The sequence below is a fragment of the Aquarana catesbeiana genome, linkage group LG11 (assembly GCF_042186555.1).
Source record: "Aquarana catesbeiana isolate 2022-GZ linkage group LG11, ASM4218655v1, whole genome shotgun sequence".
Taxonomy (NCBI): Eukaryota; Metazoa; Chordata; class Amphibia; order Anura; family Ranidae; genus Aquarana; species Aquarana catesbeiana.
Window position 1 is genome coordinate 274588565 of NC_133334.1, and position 20075 is coordinate 274608639.

General features: G+C 39.0%; 1 protein-coding gene across 5 annotated transcripts in view; it reads left to right on the top strand.

Annotated features, from left to right (window-relative positions):
* Positions 1 to 20075, top strand: part of NFAT5 (nuclear factor of activated T cells 5) — a 197934-nt gene that overhangs the window by 108639 nt on the left and 69220 nt on the right. For 3 of the 5 annotated variants that reach the window (XM_073605850.1, XM_073605848.1, XM_073605849.1), the window contains exons 2-3: positions 1118 to 1243; positions 17252 to 17774. In XM_073605850.1, the coding sequence (XP_073461951.1) occupies positions 1118 to 1243; positions 17252 to 17774 (649 nt within the window). Of the gene's footprint in view, positions 1 to 1117; positions 1244 to 14399; positions 14495 to 16753; positions 16816 to 17251; positions 17775 to 20075 lie in introns of those variants that run through there. The other 2 variants (XM_073605851.1, XM_073605852.1) reach the window with 2 other exon arrangements.

Genomic DNA, 20075 nt, shown 5'->3' on the forward strand with positions numbered 1-20075 from the left:
TGTTCCACCACATTCCAAAAGTGCTCTATTGGATGAGATCTGATGACTGGGGAGGCAATTTTGAGTACAGGGACCTCATTGTCCAGTGGTGAGATGATTGGAGCTTTGTGACATGGTGCATTATCCTGCTGGAAGGAGCCATCAGAAGATGGGGACACTGTAGTCATAAAGGGATGGACATGGTCAGCAGCAATACTTAGGTAGGCCGTGGCTTTAAACCATGATCAATTGGTACTAAGGGGCCCAAAGTGTGCCAAGAAAATATCCCCCACACCATTACACCACAACCACCAGCCTGAACTGGTGATACAAGGCAGGATGGATCCATGCTTTCATGTAGTTTACTCCAAGTTCTGACCCGACCATCTCTGTCTAAGATGAAATCCAGACTTGGCAACATTTTTAGTCTTCTGTTGTTCAATTTTGGTGATCCTGTGTGAGTTGTAGCCTCAGTTTAGTGTTCTTAGCTGACAAGAGTGGCACCCGGTGTGGTCTTCTGCTGCTGTAGCCCATCTGTTTCAAGGTTGGATGTGTTGTGCGTTCAGAGATGGTATCTGCATACCTTGGATGTAACGAGTGGTTATTTGAGTTACTGTTGTCTTTCTATCATCTGGAACCAGTCTGCCCATTCTCCTCTGACCTCTGACATCCACAAGGCATTTTCCTCCACACAACTAGCGCTCATTGGATATTTTCTCTTTTCTGACCATTCTCTGTAAACCCGAGAGATGGTTGTGCATGAAAATCCCAGTAGATGAGCAGTTTTTGAAATACTCAGACCAGCCCATCTGGCACCAACAACCATGCCACGTTCAAAGTCGCTTAAATCCCCTTTCTTCCCCATTCTGATGCTCGGTTTGAACTTCAGCAAGTTGTCTCCACCACATCTAGATGCCTAAATGCATTGAGTTGCTGCCATGCGATTGGCTGATTAGCAATTTGTGTTATCAAGCAATTGATCAGGTGTTCCTTAAGTGGCCACTGAGTGCATGTTATAGAATAATTCTCCAATTTGCCAATAAGTTTTTGTTTTGTTCGTATTACTAACTGAAGAATGTTGCATATAAAATATGTTCATCTTCTAATTTTCTTGTATTTTGTTTATTTCCTTTTTTAGAATCTGTTTATGACCTACTCCCAAAGGAACTGCAATTACCCTCTTCCCAAGAGACCTCCATCGCTCCAATGAGTCAGACAAGTGGAGGTGAGGCTGGATCGCCTCCTCCGGCTGTAGTCGCTGCTGGTACGCATACCATTTCACTTTTTCTTTTATAGGCGCACCTTCGTTTTTTGTTTTTCTCATTCTTTCCGCTTTTTGGTTTCCTTTTTTTTTTTTTATTTTTACTACTGGATCAAATGAGCAGTGCTGTCAAAGTTAGTATGTTATAATGCCCTAGAGAAAAAAAAGATTCCTTTTTTATTTCAAATAAACCTGAATATATCACAGTAAGTTTTATTCTCAGTTTTAGTTGTGTAAGTCTTTAGAAACGCGTAGGGCTGTAGCCAAAATGAGCTATTTTTAAACTTCATCCGTTCTTTTGCTGGGAAACTTGAGATGTCTTGGAAATGAAAAAAACAGTAAAAATCTAGAGTAACAGATCTAGCTATTAAATGTTTACTGCCCCTGCCGGGGCAGTAATTATTGTTTTGGATTTATGCAATGTGTGTTTATTTAGGAGTTTATTTCTGGTGAATGTCTATGTTGTATTCCCCTTAAAAAAGTAATTATTGGGGAAACTAAAATAAGTGAGGATTGACTCGAGCTAAGTTTCCCATTGCAGATACTTAGAAGTATAAAAATGTATTGGCATTCCAAACTTTGACGACCTGTTGGCTCTCTGGGGTCTATTTTCAAGCAGCTATTTAATCGTGTAATAAGCACGAACTTCTATCTATTTTTATATTTGTATTATCAAGAGTACTGACAAGCTGCAAGCAAAAGTGTATGTGGTTAAAACAAATAAAACAAAAAAAAACAAAAATTAAAAAAACAAATATATATATATATATAATCTCCCAATATGCTAATTAGATATATAATTTTGCTATATTACTTTACTATCAATATAGGATAATATGTAAACACAATTTTAGTCATTTAATTATTAAAATCCAAAATAATCTGTGCAGACAAATCCCTAAAACAAACTGCAATATGCAAAAATTCTCCAGAATAATGCAAAATTACAACTGTGACGGACCATGGGGCACCCAGCTTGAGTGCCTCCGTCAAGATATAGCTTCCTCTAACCTGAAACCAGGTGTTATAGCTGAATATTACACCCAAGGACTAGACGACACTAGCTTAGGTGCAAACGGGAACTGACCTTATTGTAAATTCACCCAGATTATATACCTTGCAAGATCAGGTAAGAGCTTGACCACATTATGCAAACTAAGCAGTAAGAGAATTAACATTTGCTAAGGAACAGCCAATATAAACAGTGATCTAATTAACAACTAGTCAACTAAACAAGCCTAGGTGACTCTGTGCCCGCCCAGACCGTTCGGCACCATATCCCAAGTAAGAAGACCTAGGGCTGTCCAAATCTCTAAAAGGCTTAGACAGACAGAAACAATAGGTGACTCAATTAAAAATGTAATTTCACACCTAGGAGGCCCACAATGGGGAAACGATACCATGAGAGACACCATAGTAAACAGAATATAGCAGGAGACCTCAGCTTCTAGTTGTTTTGTGCTGATTATTTTAACATCTCCTCTGCGTTTAGGAGGAGGGTTAAAGCAGTCAATGCTGGTTTTGGCATAGAGGCCTCAAATCTGTATCCAGGTCCCCCAGTTCTCAGAGTCTGTGTGTTTCAGGGAGACATGGACTTGAATCCAAAGTAACAGTACTCCAGAGGTCCCCAGGCACACACCTTCACAAAGAATAGAACCCATCTCAAAAGCCAGGGCCCATAGTCAGTAGGCAAGAGGCCACCCCGCAGTCCCCTCCAAATGTCCCTGTCCCAGTTGGGTCTGTTACATACATTTTAAAAGTGCACGTGAAGACCGCCATAAAGGACCCCCATGGCTTTGTGCTCGTATTACAAGCGGGCCCTCATTGCAGGGGCCGATGGAGCCTTAAAACTAACAATCAAGGATTTCAGATGGCAGCTGTAGGTTGATATCCCATAAACATGTAAACACTCTCGGTAGATGGTCAATGAACTTGGTGGTAAATACAGCTTCAGAACAAGCCCACCTCAAAAAGAAATAGCATGGTGTCCACAGTAAACATACTTTTATGAATACAAAAAGGTGTGCACTCACATTTGTAATCCAGAGTAACGGGCATAAAAAAGTACCAAGCCACCACCTCCCCTAACATCACAATCCAGTATGCAATCAAGCCGCATTATGGTGAAGTGTAGAAGCCGACGGCTCACTCAAAACTTAGCTCTCAAAAAACCCCAAAAACTAAGCCCTCTCTCCTGGATCTGTTGAGCACCGCCCTACGTGTTTCGTCTGTTATGTATCGCCTGTAATATTGCAGATTATTTCTTCTGCCATAGTTTAAGCCCCTGACAGTCTTGAAATGTGAAGGTTGATTACACTTTGCCTTTTGTTTTTTCATTTTGTTATTATGCAACCCTTTTGCTTTGGCATAAAGTATGGTTTTAGTGTATTTAAAGCTAAAATGTTCTTTTGTATAATACATTAAGCTGTTTCTCTGAATTATGTGGCTGTAATCATTTGTGTCATTTTCAGATGCCACGCATTTCTGTAATTGTCTATTTTGAAAAGGACAGTCCAGTTTAGTGCTGTCATTGAGGTACTTTAGTTATGCCATCCCTATCATTTTTTTTTTTAATATATAAACTATACAACATTGGTGTTCATTCAGAATGCAGCGAGCTGTAATTTTCTTGCTCGGAAAGTTCCATAATCTTAAAAACATTGCATGGTGCTGTAAAACTTTTAGCTTTTGTTTTCAGCTCTTTATTAAATATCTGGTTTTAACCCCGGTGTTTTAATGATTAAAGTGGAAATCATGTCCAAATATCAACTCCTGATAGATCACTTCAGGCTGGTCCCTTTTTTAAAACATTAAAAAGAAGTGCCTATACTGTGTAAAATCCAGTAATGCCCTATCTTCCCTTGCTCTGCACATGCTCAGTTGCTTTCTATTCTTGGCACTGTGCCTAAAATCAGAGCCCCCAGAGGCCAGTCAGCTGACAGCTTTAAGATTTACTGTTGCTGAAGGGGGAAAGAAAACAGGAAGGACACAGATTAGGGAGGGACTAAGTAACAGCAAGAGAGGGGACAGGACAAACTCTGCTGCCAGGAAGACAAAAAAGTGTTACATGTACAAGGATAGTGACTTATCTGGTCTCCCTCATATTCTCTTTTCTCCCTCATGAGCAGCCTGTGAGCTACTGTAAAGCTTCTGTCAGTCTTCTAGCTAAGCCGAGAGGCTGCAAATGTACATATTTTAATTGAAGAAAGTGACATATAGTTTTTGAGACCAAGGAGAGGGGAGGAGTTTCCAATAAGTAAGGGAGTGCTCTGGGCTTCAACAAAATGGCGGCCTCCAGCAAGAAGAAACAGGAGCAATGCTGCAGGCAGTTTACAGCACACACTAATTTTGGTAGCGTCATTTTTCGTGTGGAATGTACGTTCTTTTGTTAAAGAACATCAATTATTACCAAACTGTCCTGGTTAAGGTCCTGCTTTAAGGTTCTAAATAGGTTTCCAGTAAAGCCATGGTCTTAATGGTTTTTATATAATGTACATTAATGTTTATGAAATGGTAACGCTTACCTGTAGGAGTATTTTCAGACAGCAAGGAATCTGCTTGTATATCTGTGTGCTGTACACGTATTTTATGGTTGTATCCATACATTGTAAATACCCAATGTACCACTGCAGTTTAGTCCCCTTTTGGAAACGGAGAACACGTTTTTGGCCTTAGCAGAATTATTTAAATGTAGAACGATCAGTGTTGCCAATATCTGCCAATCTATTTTGTTATCTCTGGAGCTTGTTAGTACAAGAAATCTGGTTGTTAGAGAGATTTATGTTTGTTCTTTTTATTGCGCAAAGTGGCAGTACTGCCATATTTTAATACGTGTTAACTGAATGGCGCTGTAATTTATACCTCACAGACCTTTTGTATTAGTATTCGCAGATTTGGATCTGTAACTGCTTGTTGTTCAAGTCTGCTTCAGATGACCTCTTTCATTCATGTTCAAAAGCAGGGGTCTCCAGAACCTTCTAAACAAAAGGCCGGTTTACTGTCTTTCAGACTTTAGGGGAGCAGGAATGGTCAGGGGAGGCGGAGGGGGGAGGGGGCTAGGAAATGCCCCAACATCAGTGGGAGTAAACATTGTCTTAGGCTTGTTGGTCAGCTTAAATAAATAAAAAGAAATAGCCTGTAGTCGGTGGAAGGAGGAATAGTGCACCATCATTGGTATTATTGGGAGGACTAGTGACCCATCATTGGTCTTAGTGGGAGGAATAGTGCCCCATTATTGGTCTTAGTGGGGGGAATAGTACTCCATCATAGGTATCAATGGGAGGAATAGTGCCCCATCATTGGACTTGGTAGGGGGGGATAGTGCCCCTTCATTGGTCTTGGTGGGGGGAGGAATAGTGCCCCATCATTGGTGTCAGTGGGAGGAATAGTGCCCCATCATTGGTATCAGTGGGAGGAATAGTGCCCCATCATTGGTATCAGTGGGAGGAATAGTGCCCCATCATTGGTATCAGTGGGAGGATTGGTGCCCCATCATTGGTATCCGTGGGAGAATTGGTGCCCCATCATTGGTATCCGTGGGAGGAATAGTGCCCCATCATTGGTATCTGTGGGAGGATTAGTGTCCCATCATTAGTCTTAGTGGAATGAATAGTGTCCCATTATTGGTCTTAGTGGGAGGAATAGTGCCCCATCATTGGTATCAGTGGGAGGAATAGTGCCCCATCATTGGTATCAGTGGGAGGATTGGTGCCCCATCATTGGTATCCGTGGGAGGAATAGTGCCCCTTCATTGGTATCAGTGGGAGGAATAGTGTCCCATCATTGGTCTTAGTGGGAGGAATAGTGTCCTATCATTGGTATCTGTGGGAGAAATAGTGTCCCATTATTGGTCTTAGTGGGAGGAATAGTGCCTCATCGTTGTTATCCGTGGGATGAATAGTGCCCCATCACTGGTATCTATGGAAGGAATAGTGCCCCATCATGGGCATTCGTGGGAGGAAAAGTGAGCCATCGTTGTTGTTAATGGGAGGATTAGTGCCCCATTGTTGGTGTCAGTGGTAGCAGAAACGTCCTATCATTGATGCCAGTGCGAGGAATAGTTCCCTCACTGTTTGGGTCAGTGGGAGAAATAGTGCCTCATATCAATGGGAGGAAGGGTGCCCCGAGGGCCAGATAAAGGCAAGCAAAGGGCCACATTCAGCCCACAGACCACGGTATGGAGAGCACTAGACAGATAAAGCTATAGCATAAAAAAATAAAAATGTCTTGCCCACCTCCTAGCAGCTGTCAAAGCTCCCAAAAAGCAACAGATCCAGGACACTAAAAGCCCATCTACCACAATACACCACGTTTAATCACTCATAACTGGCAGAACAAATGCCAGCAAAGAGCATGAGGCTCATTTTATGGTAAGTGTTAATATATCATTGGAATATTTTAGGAGAATACTCCTTTTATTTATAAATATCTAGAGTCTTCGGATGAAAATCTAGGTCACATTGACAGCCCCTTTAAATCTGGTCACGTAGAACACGTTACATCGTTCCCGTTCCTTGGTCAGGTTCCATCATTCTCCAATTCTTCCATATAAAATGTCATACTTCACAGCACTGCTCATTTTGCTATCCTGTGGCAGTAATACTTCTCCAAATCTGTGGTTTTATTGTGTTATTCCAGGCTAAACGCTCTAGCAAACTTTTTTTTTTTTTTTTTTTTTTTTTTTTTTAAATGTTTGTTTTTTGTTTTTTTTCCCCCTGATCCTCAAAACAATGTTTTAACTACGGATTCCTCCCCCAAATTTCTGAAGCGCTGCCATCGCGCAATACAGCCACAGATGACCCAGTCCTCCTCCTCCTCCTCCTCCCTGTTTTTCTTTTTTTTTTTTTTTTTTTTATATCTAATACGAATAGCCTAATTCATTACATGGAATATATTGTCTGTTGCCTCTTATGGTTCCCGCTAATCAAAACCCAGGTCGGCACAAGTTTTAAAAATAACGTGTCTTGTTTACATTGGCTGCAGTCTGTGCTGGTAATTGCAGATTAATTTTATCAGCTGCGGTTATCGCATCGCTTGCATGGGTTGATTAACCTACTAAATCAGGGCTGACAGTTTAGTGTTTGGTATAGTTTTTTATTTAAGCTCACTGGGGAGAAATAAAAGGTATTAAAAAAATAAAAATAAAATTATTTGTTAAAAGTAAACATGGTGCATTTTGCACAGTAGACTCTGAGCCTAAACCAAAGGAAGTGTTGACCTTGGCAGCAACGCTACGCAGATGTAAACTTTTTTTTTTGCTGGCCTTTAAAAACTATTTTGGTATACCTATCTGCGTTTCTTTAAATAGATTGAGGATATATATATGTATATTATTTTAATATTGGGGCTTCCTTTTTATGTGCTGAGGAACATTCTATTCTTAGGAGTTCAAAGAGCAACACCAAGCCAGACGTAAAACCAGTTGGTGAACTTTTAACACTACCCATTGCTTCTAAGCTTCACTTAAAGCAGACTTTTTTTTGACCAGGCTGAGATTTCTTCAGGGGGTGCCTTGAGGTTTCTTCAGAGGTGCCGTGGTAAAATACCTAAAAATTCATCAAAAATTGTATACAAGCCAGCGGGTGGATTAAGCCTGCCTTTTTAGTTACATAAAGGTGAACTTAAGCAGGCCATACATTGGGTCGCATTTCGAAAGAATTTTCTTTCGAAAATCTTATCTAAGAATTTTCATTCATATTTCGCACCATTAGTAGTGGGGCTGCAGCAACAGCCGATTTTTCGTGCGGCAATCAAATTTGAGTAATCGGACATGTTGGAAATCTTTTGAAATACAAACTATTTTCTAATCAAAGATGGGAGAATCGTGCGAGAAATGTAATCGAAAAAGAAATGCGCCTGTGCAAGAAAAGAAAATTCCCGGAAAGAAGAAGATTCCCAGCCAGGAAAATTCTTTTCTGTAGCAACATGAGGTGAAATTGAAGGGCTTGGTTGGCCGAATTTCGAAACCAATGGTGGCACCATCGGATCACAAAACGCACAAATTTTCTGATTTTTCAAAAGAAAAAATTCTTTCGAAATTCGACCCATGAATGGCCAGCCTTACACAGCCCCCCCCCCCCCCCCCCACAGTCCCGCTGGCCTGGAGCGTGGCAATCTCCCTTTTATGAGCCCTGGTATAGCTGGTCCGGGGCTTAGAAATCCCCTCGGCTTAATCTCCAATACGTAACCCATTTTTGGAGGTACGTTTAGGAGAATTCTAATTGGTCGGCGCTGACCATTCAAAACGCGTAGCCCGTCCTGTAAGTGGGGAAGAAGAGGATAGAAAGCCGAGGGGATTTCAAAGCCCTGAACCGGTGAGGTGGCTATACCAGAGCTCATAACGGGAGATCGCCGCATCCAGGTCAGTGAGAGTGTGGGGGGTCCTGTGTAAGTTCACCTTTCAGATTTTTCTGTAAAGGTGAACTTACACGTTAAAGTGTTACTAAAACCACAACAGTAAAACCAGTCTGTATACGCAGTAAAGCATGCTTGTTGTGCTCGCTGTGGAACCTAAGGGGTTAATCCTCTGCATTGTGTAAAAAGGCTGTTTGATCCGGTCTTCTCTGATCCTCGCCTTTTTCCTACTGTCCCCAATCCATCTCCTTATAGAACAGAGCCTTGGGGACACTCTGCACATGCTCAGTTTGGTGTGTATTGCTAGAGAGATTTATTTTCTTGGGAGGGTGCATGTGATCAGCACAGGGCCTATCAGCATTGTCCAGACAGAGGGTTAGGGGTCCTGCATCCTGATGAAGACAGCCAGTTCAGTATAAAAACTTCTCCATCAAGCTTTAACCAGGAACTGATAGAAGTCACAAGACTGCTCTATACTGCTGATGAGAAAAGGTATTTAGCAGTTTATATTTACTAAAATGATTACATTTCCATGTTCTGCGTACTGTGGGAGACCAGGTATATTTAATGCAGGGTCCTGGCTTTAGTAACACTTTAAAGCGAATAACTATGCACCAAGTTCACTGTATGGACCACTTATGTATTTATACATGGTGATTAAAACCCTCCTTAATTGCCTATTTTTAGGAGAGCCAGTATTTTAATTTTCGGAACCCCGTCATCGTCAAGAAAAGGGTGGATTTATAAAGTGGGTGGTCTCTCCGAAAAACATTGCAGAAAACTTAACAAAAACAATTTTTTATTCTTATTCCATAGAAATTTAAAACCACATAGGGGATGTCACCCCCTGGATTAAGAGCAAAATATACATGAGCATAGTTCCATGCAGAACATCGGCCCCTCAATACACGATAATATTTGGAACTCCACTACTAGTTTACAACACTAAGTATAGGGCACCAAATATAGTTGACTCAACTTGGTCCATAAAGTGTTTAAAAAAATATTGTGTCACAATTTCCAACGTGTTTCACCCAAAAGGGCTTCCTCAGGGGTAAGGTTTTTTTTTTTTTTGTTATGCCAAATCCTTGGATGTTAGAGTTATGCCCACTCACATATAGATTGTTATAAAAGGTTTAGGTAATGAAACTACGGATGAGCTATCAGAGTGCAACACAGCCACCCTCATAATAAGAATCTGAAGTCTAATGAGCAGTCCTTTCCCTATGGTTTTGGATCTGCGAGGCCCCACCCAGCAGGCCATTAAAGGGATGCCATTCACCCTTGAATTGTGTGGCTGTCGGTACAAACAGTTGTCCGAGCAGCATTCAGAAGACAGTACATTCAATTCAGCTTTTCTCATAGCCGATCTTCTCCAGCTACGTAGTTGTTTTTGGGAATGAAGAAAAGTACGGTACTTATTGTGGTAAATTCACCAAGCAAACATTGGGGAGCAAGAGCTAGAGGGATAATGATAAATAACGAACTGCAATAAGTTTTTCCATACATACAGCATAAATGGGTTAAAAAAAATTACATAAGGACCTGGAGGTCACTAAAACATTAAAGAGGTCCTGAACTGTAGAATCTATGGCCAAAAAAAAAAAAGGCAAGCCATGGGCAAAAACTAGACAACAGTATTGCCTGCCTGCTCCCTCCAGCGGATATTTTTATGCTTGTCTTGTGTTCCGCAATGTCCCAATAAGGACAGTGGTCGGTTATTAGGTGGCGATGGAAAGGGGGAGGCCTTAATTACCAGATTTGAATAGATATGTCAATATAAGTGGAGGAGGCAGAATCAATTGGAGGGTTTATAATTGGCAATCTAGTTTGATACCACTGGGTATATTGGAAACACTTCATTATAGACTGTGTAGCAAGCCGTGGGGTGAGAATAAAGGACCCCCAAATGTCAAAAAAAATTTTGACCAATAATTCTGATGTATGCAAACGGTTAAATTCTTTTTAATGTTCAGGGAGACAAAAATATTTTCAAATTACATATATATATATGCTATGCCTCATGCTTAGCAGTGCAGTTTAGTGTTTGTGCTGTGCAGACTTTCTCTCGGTCAGTGGGTGGCTTTCCCTGAAGTAGAGTTACTCACCGCAGTCACTCGGCAAGGATGCTTTCCCTGTCGTAGATGTTCTCTCCTTAGTCACTCGGCAAGGATGCTTTCCCTGTCGTAGATTATCTCTTCGCAGTCACTCAACAAGGATGCTGACTGAACTGATTAGCCATAAATTGCTTTTGTAGAGGGAGCCCACAGATCTGTGTGAAGGCCCTCAAAGTATCGCAGAGCAAGCAGTTAAAGTTTTGAAGCCACAACGAAAGCCACTTTCCTATAACATTTACAATAAAAACTCAGAGTGAGTACTTATGGAATTCTTGCCATAGTTTTCTTTGTAAGCCTCACTTTAAATTTTACCAAACCTTGTGTGACTTGAAAATATATATATATATCTTTTTGTTAAAATCTCTTTATTGAAAATTTCCAACATTACACGCAAAGTAATTAGTACTGTACAAATATGTCAAAAGTTAAAGAGGACAACCTTCCTTTTTTTCATTGAAAAATAAACAATACTTTAATATACAGAGAAATAAGAAAGAAACCCGTGACCAGTAAAATGGAGTCCTCACTCAGAACTGTACCTCAAGGATAAGACATCATTGCATACCCCAACCTATACGAAAATAAAAAGTGGTTAAGAATGTAGGAAAAGCACCATTTGTAAAAATATTTTATACATGGAACACCATGCATCTACTAAGGGTCTGCAGATCCTATTCGCAACCCAGCTTCCAAACGTTTAGGAACACGAGAGCTAGTAAGAGAAACTATACAATGCTTTTTTCAGAAATCACTAAAAATGCTCTTACTCAGTCTGAGGTGGTAGAAGTGGAGGAGAGCCATCCATCCCACACTTTAGCAAACTTACGGAATGCACCTCTATTGGACTAGGTGGCCTTATACAAGGGGACAGATTTATTCATCAGTGACTTCCAGGCCACTAACGTCAGTGCTGATGTTTTGTTCCTATGCAGGACAATTTGTTTTCTGGAATATAACAATAGCAGTGTGAGAAGGGTTTGAATCACATTTGTACAGGCTAGAAAATCTACCAGACTCAAAAGACATAACTTAACTGAGGGGGGCAATGGGATTGGGAATGGTAGTAACCGAGGTGTTACAAGTCAAAACCTCCCGCCAGTACTGAACTTGACCATATTTAACTCCATATACAATCTAGCTAAACCCATTGCCCTCTGGAAGCCAAAAATGGGGATCTTCTTGTCAAAATTGAGAGTTGTCCCCAGATGCACCAGAAACGTGCATATGTAGTTGGTTGGGGTTCAAACTTCTGAATTTGACTCTGCAAGGTGATAGCGCCAACAACTTACAGAATTTGCATGTTTCAATAATTCTCTAAATTACAGATATTGTCCATCCTAACAATGAAATCCAGGTGCAGGAATAAGGCATTTCCTACGACCATGTGTGATTTCTATTTTAGATATCACTTTACCAGTTTGGCATTTGACATGTTTATTATATTCCTTTGGTAGACATCTGTGAGAGCACTTGACTTGAACTGGGATTTTGATAGGGCCAGTTAATTTTTTGTCTCCCAGTACGCTTCCAGATACTTGGTTTGTGGAAGCTGATGTTCTGAGTTTAAATATCCTTTTATGGGATAGAATCCTCATGGAGGCAAGTGGTCAACGATGGTTTCTGAAACAAAAACACCAGACCTTGGTTCGCGTTTATGGTAAAACCATATAAACTTTACAGAGAACTACAGGCATAGAATTCAATAACTATTCTGTAAAGAAAAAAACCTAAAGTGCGAGGAGTACTGTTCGGTGCATATCCGAAATTGGCCATCTGAAGATGATACGAACACCTGTTCAATTTTCTGAGTTTCTGTACTTGATGACTTGTTTACATTGGTGGAGATGCTCATGAAATTAATTGGTAGATTCAGACTGGCAGACTTCTGAACCCAATTACAACATCATTAAAGTTAACATTGCCATTCCCAAAAGCTTGAAAAGTCAACAATTAAGCCCTCATTGGCATCTCTTCTTGCCCTGGCTGCTCACGTATGCATTGAGCAAGTGGCTCATGACTATCCGAGGAAGAACCAAACAGAGAGTGACCAATATGCCCAAATGTTCGTGCCAACATCCTCATATATAACTGACAACACAACCTCTCAATAATATGGGATTGGTAGAGGATCGATTTGGAACCACCTAACTTTAGATGGACCAGCTTGATCTACACATTTGGATATATGTTTTCAGTGCCCATGAATTTTTCCAGCATTGTGAGAACTTAACTATCCTATTGCCTTTGTGGCTTAATGGACATAAGCGTTTGTGGCATATTTGGATGTTCAAGTAATCTTTCAACAATAGTATGGACCTTGTTGATCACACTGCTCTTCCTGTGGCCAACTGTGGTTCTCCTGAGTTGAGGACTGTTTTTATTGGCATAAATATAAAATTTGCCCTGCCCCTGAGGAATCGTGTCTGGCTAAAACCCACACTAACCACCAACAATCGTGGATATGTTAATATCCTGAGATTATGTGGGGCAGAATGGCCTGAACATTTTTTGATATGTGATATGATACAGAGTCAGTCTGTAATTTTAATTATGTTTCAAGGATTCTGCTAAAATACAACATTTTTGGATTTTATCCATATTTGTATTGCAAAAAATGCCTAAAACTTCCCGTCATACTGGGAGGTTGTGTTGTCGTAGGAAGGACAGAGGTCTTTTAAAACACAGGCTGTGATTGACAACCTAGCTTCCCCTTCTCTGCACTGTTTAAGACTTGGGTAGGAAAGAAGGAGCGCCTGGTGTCCATAAAATTCCAACTTTTGATGAATGGTTCAAGAGACATTTTATTATAGGTGGAACATTTACGTCAAGCCAATGCATTTCTTGGGAATGGTCTGCTCCTTCAGGACGAAACGAGTAAGCACAAAAATTACATTAAAAATATAAAATATGTGCATATATAGAAGGGCGCTCCTTCTTTTCTTCCCAAGTCTTCTCGCTGAAATGGCCACAAGGCCATATCGGAAAGGTAGCGGCCCAAGCCCCTAAGAGGGTCCACCACCATTATCCACTGTTAGGCACAACCCACTGGAAGGGATTAGTTCCCCTTTTGCCCACACAATCACCCACCCACCCACCAACCACCAGTGACTGATCCAGTCAATCAAGCGCGATCTCCAACACAAACCTGCAATGTTGTAAGGGGCAAGATGGCAACTCCCAATGGAGGAATACCTTGGTCGTAAGGGACAGTGGTTCCTGTATACATTGATAAAGAAAAGGGTTACCTTAAATCCAGGAACACAAAAAATACTAGTCACGTGTTTTTAACTAATAAGTCTAAGTCTCTCCACAACTGCAGCCAATTAAAAGATCTGTGGTGACAGGTACTTGTTTATTAGCTAAACCTGAGGCAACAGGCCAATGATTTTTTTTTTTGAATTCTGAAAACTAATATCTAATGAATGTTAATTATTTGAGACATTAACTGTAATTGAGGGGGGGGGGACTGTTTTAGGCTATGCATTTTGGAAACGCAAGGGGGCTTGTGAATGGGAAAACTTTTTTAAAAAATATTTTGGAATGAATGTGGACTAAACCCGTATGAATTTGACTTTTAAAATTCCATGTGATAATTGGATTGCTTTTTTTTGATATTTGCTGGGATGCTAGCTGTTTTCTCTATTAATACAGTTAACTTGCATTCTAGCTCCGCCACTCAGAGGCAGGCATCGTATGGTGGGTTGTGTGACTATGTCTGTCTATCAATAGTGAAGACAAATATTGCCAGAGACACTAAACCTATCCAAACTCACCCAGGGTATAGGTCGGTCTCGTTTTCAGACTTCTTCCTAAGCCTTTTATTTTTTTTATTTTTTTTTTTAAATCTTTCTTTGTATTTTTTTATTTTTTTTATTTTTAATAGTGGATTGATGATGAATGTTGGCAAAATGTTCATTTGATAATGTTTTTTTTAACTCGCAACATTCACAAAAAAAAAAGCCTAGAAAAATGAATTGGGTAAAGAAGTTATTACTGTGGATTTGTGGTCACTTTGCTTCTCGTTATAAAAATTAAATCGGGCTTTAAAATGGCTTAGGATCTTAACAACCACCAGTAATCTGGTGAGAGTTGGTAGTTCTTTACCGCATTCATTCTGTTGTGGTAATAACGCTTTCAGTTTCGGCTGAAATAAATTGGGTTCAAAGGCAGCATAACAAATATAAAAAAATACATTTGTGGTTCATTAGCGCTATTTTATGAGGCAAGATTCATTTTACATTAACAGTCAATGTTTATTTTATTTCTGCATATTTCGTTTTTTACAAATTGCAGCAGATACTTGGCTAAAAATACACACAAACTATTTTTATATTTATACATGTTCTATTTAATATACAGTCTATGTATTATAATAATGTATTATATTTTGAATATTATATTCTATATTTTATATGGATTATATTTATAACTTGAATATCAAACACAAATTCTGATTGAGTGTATTAATAATATTGGATATTAAAAAATGAATTTAATCAATAGGTTGATGCAAAGGATTATAATTTCCAAATATGTATTTGGAAACTTTATTTTTTTTTAAATTTCTTATCTTAGCTCTTGGACAGTGATTGAATTGTCTATTCTACCCTATGTGCCTAATATTTTTGTTGTTCATCTTTTTTTTTTAATTGAAAATATTTTTGAGAGGACTAATTTTTTGTTTTGCATATGTAAAAATACTTATAATAATTATGCTGTCCTTTTTTCCAAGTTACTAAGATATATTGGAAAAATACCTGGGCCTTCATCTATGCAAAGCGACCAGAAGTTCTTTGCTGTGCTAACCTATTGATAGTTTGATGCCTTCACCATTGTATTTTTCTTGTTCAATTCTGATAATATTGTTTGTTATACCATTCACCTTTCTGTATGAAAACTTTACAAAGGCTTTCTAATTTTTCCATTAAAAAAAATACATTTAAAAAAAAAAAAAATCTGCCAACCAAAGAATCTGCTGCATGCAACTTTTTAATATTTACGGATGAAATAAATAATTTTTAAATAGTAATATTTTTTCAAGTGTTTAATATTCAAACATTTCCTGGGATAGTCTAATTAATACACTTAAAAAGCTTAATTTGTTTTGTAGTAAATATGTTTTTTTGGTGAGCAGAAAAAGTCATGTGTGCAAAGAACTTGTACCAGGATAGACCAAAGTGGCTTCAAATCTACTGAAACTTCAACTTTAAATTTTTATCTTGTTAAGATTGACATGGAAAAGCATTTTTATTAATGCATGGCAAAAACACCCACAGCACCTCTACAGTATATGATTTTCTTTTAAATGTGAATGCTTTTGAAAGTCACTGAATATTTTTTTTGTTTCAGCTGCAAAGTTAACTAATGTGCACAAACAGTGTGTAAAATGGAACTGATAAAAAACTAAAACTGTTGATATAATTTGTGCAATATTTAAAGTATTTTAAAAAAAACATTTAAAAATTATTATAATTAGTTTTATAATCTTTCTGTTGCAGAGTGTTCACTACATATCTCTGCACCATGAATATTCACAATTGTATTGCAGCTTTAATGTGATCTTCAGTATAACATTTGAACAGTGGTTTTAAAATTTGGTTAGTCACCACACTTTTTTTTTTTTTTTTTTTTCTTATTTATGGATTTCCAGGAAGCTTTTAAGATTAAGGGTTTGATAAAATCATAGCAAAAAAAAACTACTAAAGCTATTTTTTTTATTAATCTTTTTAATCTTTTCATTAATTTTTATGAAAAGATTTATATAGATTTATATTATATTTATTATATAAAAATCCCCTTGTGGACTTTGCTTTAAAGGACAACAGAGGACAGAATATGGTTCTGTTTTCATCCCGACCTGTATTGTAATTTTAGAGTTAATCATCCTTTTTCTTTTTTTCTAAAATACTTAGGCTCCCGACTATCAGTTCCATTTTGCTTACAAATGAGTTTGTTTTATACTATATTTTTCTATCATTTTATGGTCGATGACTGGAATAATTAGCAGCTGTTTCTCATTTATTTTCTCATATTTTTATTCCAGGACTTGCCTCTGAAGCAGGGAGTGTCTGCATTAAAAATGACCTGTAGTTCTCTGCTTCATAGGTTAGAAACTTATTTTAATATTTTGTGGCTACAGACAGTCCCATTAAATAAAAACAAAAAAAAAATAAATTTAAATAATTCAAATCGGCTTTAAGTGTTTTGACCATTTCTAAGGGGGTATTATAGTTTTTTCAATTTGGCTAAACTATTCTTAATGGCAGTAAATTGTAAAATTATGTTACTGTTTTTTTTTTCATATGTTAAGTTTTATGGCACAGCCCTAAATAGTTTGGGCATTTTAAAATTCTGTGTGCCTTATTGGGGATTTTTAAATTTATTAAAAATTATTCCAAATTTCAACTTTTATTTGGGAATTTTTTTAAAAAATTGCTATATTATTGGAAAAAATATATATATAAAGTCACCTAATTCCATTGGGACTGCTGGCCATTACCGGTGAAAATGTGTGTATTTACTTTTGGATTGTACACTGCAGATGCCTCATCTTCCACCATGGGCGGTGCTCGCAGTTCCTTTACCACCACTTCCAGTCCTTCTAATTACTCTACCTCAGTCACCGATACCAAAGCTATGCAATCCTCTGCCACGGGGGTAAGTAAGCCAGGGGTAAGTGAACCGCTGTTAGCCAATAAAACGGGCCGGCAGCAGACCGCGCCATTAAGATGGACGGTCCTAAACATTTCTCCACCCCCGGAAGACCTGCTGGATAGCAGTCAGATGTCCTGCCAAGATGAAGGGGGTGGACTGGAGTCTGAGCAGAGTGGCAGCATGTGGACAGAAGACTCCATGTCTAATTTCAGCAACATGAGTTCCCATTCTTACAATGATAACAATGAGGTCCCACGTAAGTCACGCAAGCGAAACACGAAGCAGAAGCCGGGGGCCAAGAGACGGGATTCCAACATGGACGTTTTCGATGCCGGCAGCGCCAAATCTCCACATTTCGTTCTCTACCAGCTTGCCTCGGACAACAAAAGCGGCTCCCAGGCTGGAAATGGGTTGGTATTTGTGTTTTTACTACACGCTCCCTCTATCCTTTCGGTACATCCTGCTTTTCACTCACACTTCGTACTGCAGCTCTGGATTATATAGTTCACCTAAATTGATGTTTAGGACTTTTATTGGAAAAAAAATAAAATAAAATCATGACTCGAGCTCAAATCAACTTCTAGTTCCAAAAGAAATACATTGCTGTCATAGAACTGGACTCATTCTCACATATCCTATAATGCATCTGCGGTACGAAGGGCTTTAGTGTCTTTAAAAGCTTTTTCAGTGATTTCTGATTTAGCGTTGATTTTGTATTGATTTTTGAATTTTTTACTCTTTGATTACAAACCACTGTGATCACCAAACCTGATTAATATAAAAAAATACATAAGCTTTTCTGATCTAAAAATTCTATCCTAAAGCCATATTTCAAGTTCAATGGACTTTTAATAAGTTGGATCCGCAGTTGGCTTCCTATACAGTGCATTCATAAAATTATACAGACCCCCTTCACTTTTATTTTTTTCAACTTTGCTATGTTGCTGCCTGATGCTACAGTTAATCGACACTCAGTACCCCATAATGACCAGGCCAAAACAGAATTTTAGAAAGGTTTGCAAATTTATAAAAAAAGAAAAATGGAAATCCCCCCCCCCCCCCAAAAAAAGACACATTTGCATGAGTATTCAGCCCCTTTCCAACAACACTTGTATTTTTAGCTCTGGTGCCTCCCCTTTTACTTTATCGTTGCTTGGATGTTACTACACCTTGATTGGAGTGCACCTGGTGGTAAATTATGGAAATTGATTGGACATGATTTGGAATGGCACACACCTCTCTATAAAAGGCTTCACAGCTGACATTGCATACTGTATCAGCAAAAGCCATTAGGTCAAAGCAACTGCCTGCAGAGCTCAGAGGCAGGATTATTGCAAGGCACAGATCAAGGGAAGGATACTTAAAATTTTTTCCTGCACTGAAGGTTCTCAAGTGCACGGTGGCCTCCATAATTCCCAAATGGAAGAAGTTTGAAACAACCAGAACTCCTCCAAGAATCTTCGTAAGAGAGGTGACCAAGAATCCGATGGTCACTCTGACTGAGCTCCAGAGATCCTGTGTGGAGATGGGGCAACGTTCCATAAGGACAACTATCACTGCAGCCCTTCACCAACCCAGGCAGTGTGCCTAGACAAAACTATGAATAAGGTGTTTTTTTTTTTTTTTTTACCAAAACGCTTAAGCTGCTATAACTTGTATACTGTACACTTTATCAATAAATTACATTCATCGGGAGGAGGAGTTGCAAGCTCTTCGTCTTATACTCTCACGGCTAGAGGAAGCCTCTCCTCAGCGCAAATCACATGAAAGCACGCTTGGCATTTACGAAAAAAGGCACCTGAAGGACTCTCAAACTGTGAGGAACAAGATTCTCTAGTCTGATGAATCCAAGATGGAACTATTTGGCCTCAATTCCAAACATTTTCTGGATGAAACCAGGCACCACTCTTCACCTGCCTAATACCCAACAGTGAAGCATGGTGGTGATAGCATCATAAGGTTAAGGTGTTTTTTTAGCGTTCGGTATTGAGAGGCTGGTTAGGGTTGAGGGAAAGCTGAATGTAGTAAAGTACAGAGATATCCTCAATAAAAACCTGTTCCACAGCGCTCAGGACCTCAAACTGGGCCGACGGTTCACCTTCCAACATGAAAACGATGCTAAGCACACAGCCAAGAAAACACAGGAGTGGCTTAGGGACAACTCTGTGAATGTCCTAGAGTGGCCTAGCCAGAGCCCTGACTTGAACCCTATTGAACATTTCTGGAGAGACCTAAAAATAGCTGTCTACTGACAGTCCCCATCCACCCTGACTGAGCTTGAGAGGATTTGTAAAGAAGAATGGCAGAAAATCCCCCAAACCAGGTGTGCAAAGCTTGTAGCATCATACCAAAAAGGCTGTAATTGCTGCCAGAGGTGCTTCAACAAAGTACTGAGTAAAGGATCTGAATACCGAAGTACATGTGAGAATTCAGTTTTTTCTTTTTAATAGATTCAGACATTTCTAAAATTTGTGTTTTGGCTTTGTCATTATGAGGTACTGAGTGTAGATTTAATGAGAGAAAAAATGAATGTAAACAACTGTAGTATCAGGCTGCAACAGAATATTGAAAAAAGTGAAGGGGGTCTGAATACTTTATGAATGCTCTGTATTTCTTGCTTACTCAAACCAGCTTGAGTTCCTGACACCCTCATCTTCCATGGCAGTTAAGGAGTTGGCCTGATGATGCCTTTAGACTTATTTGAATTCATT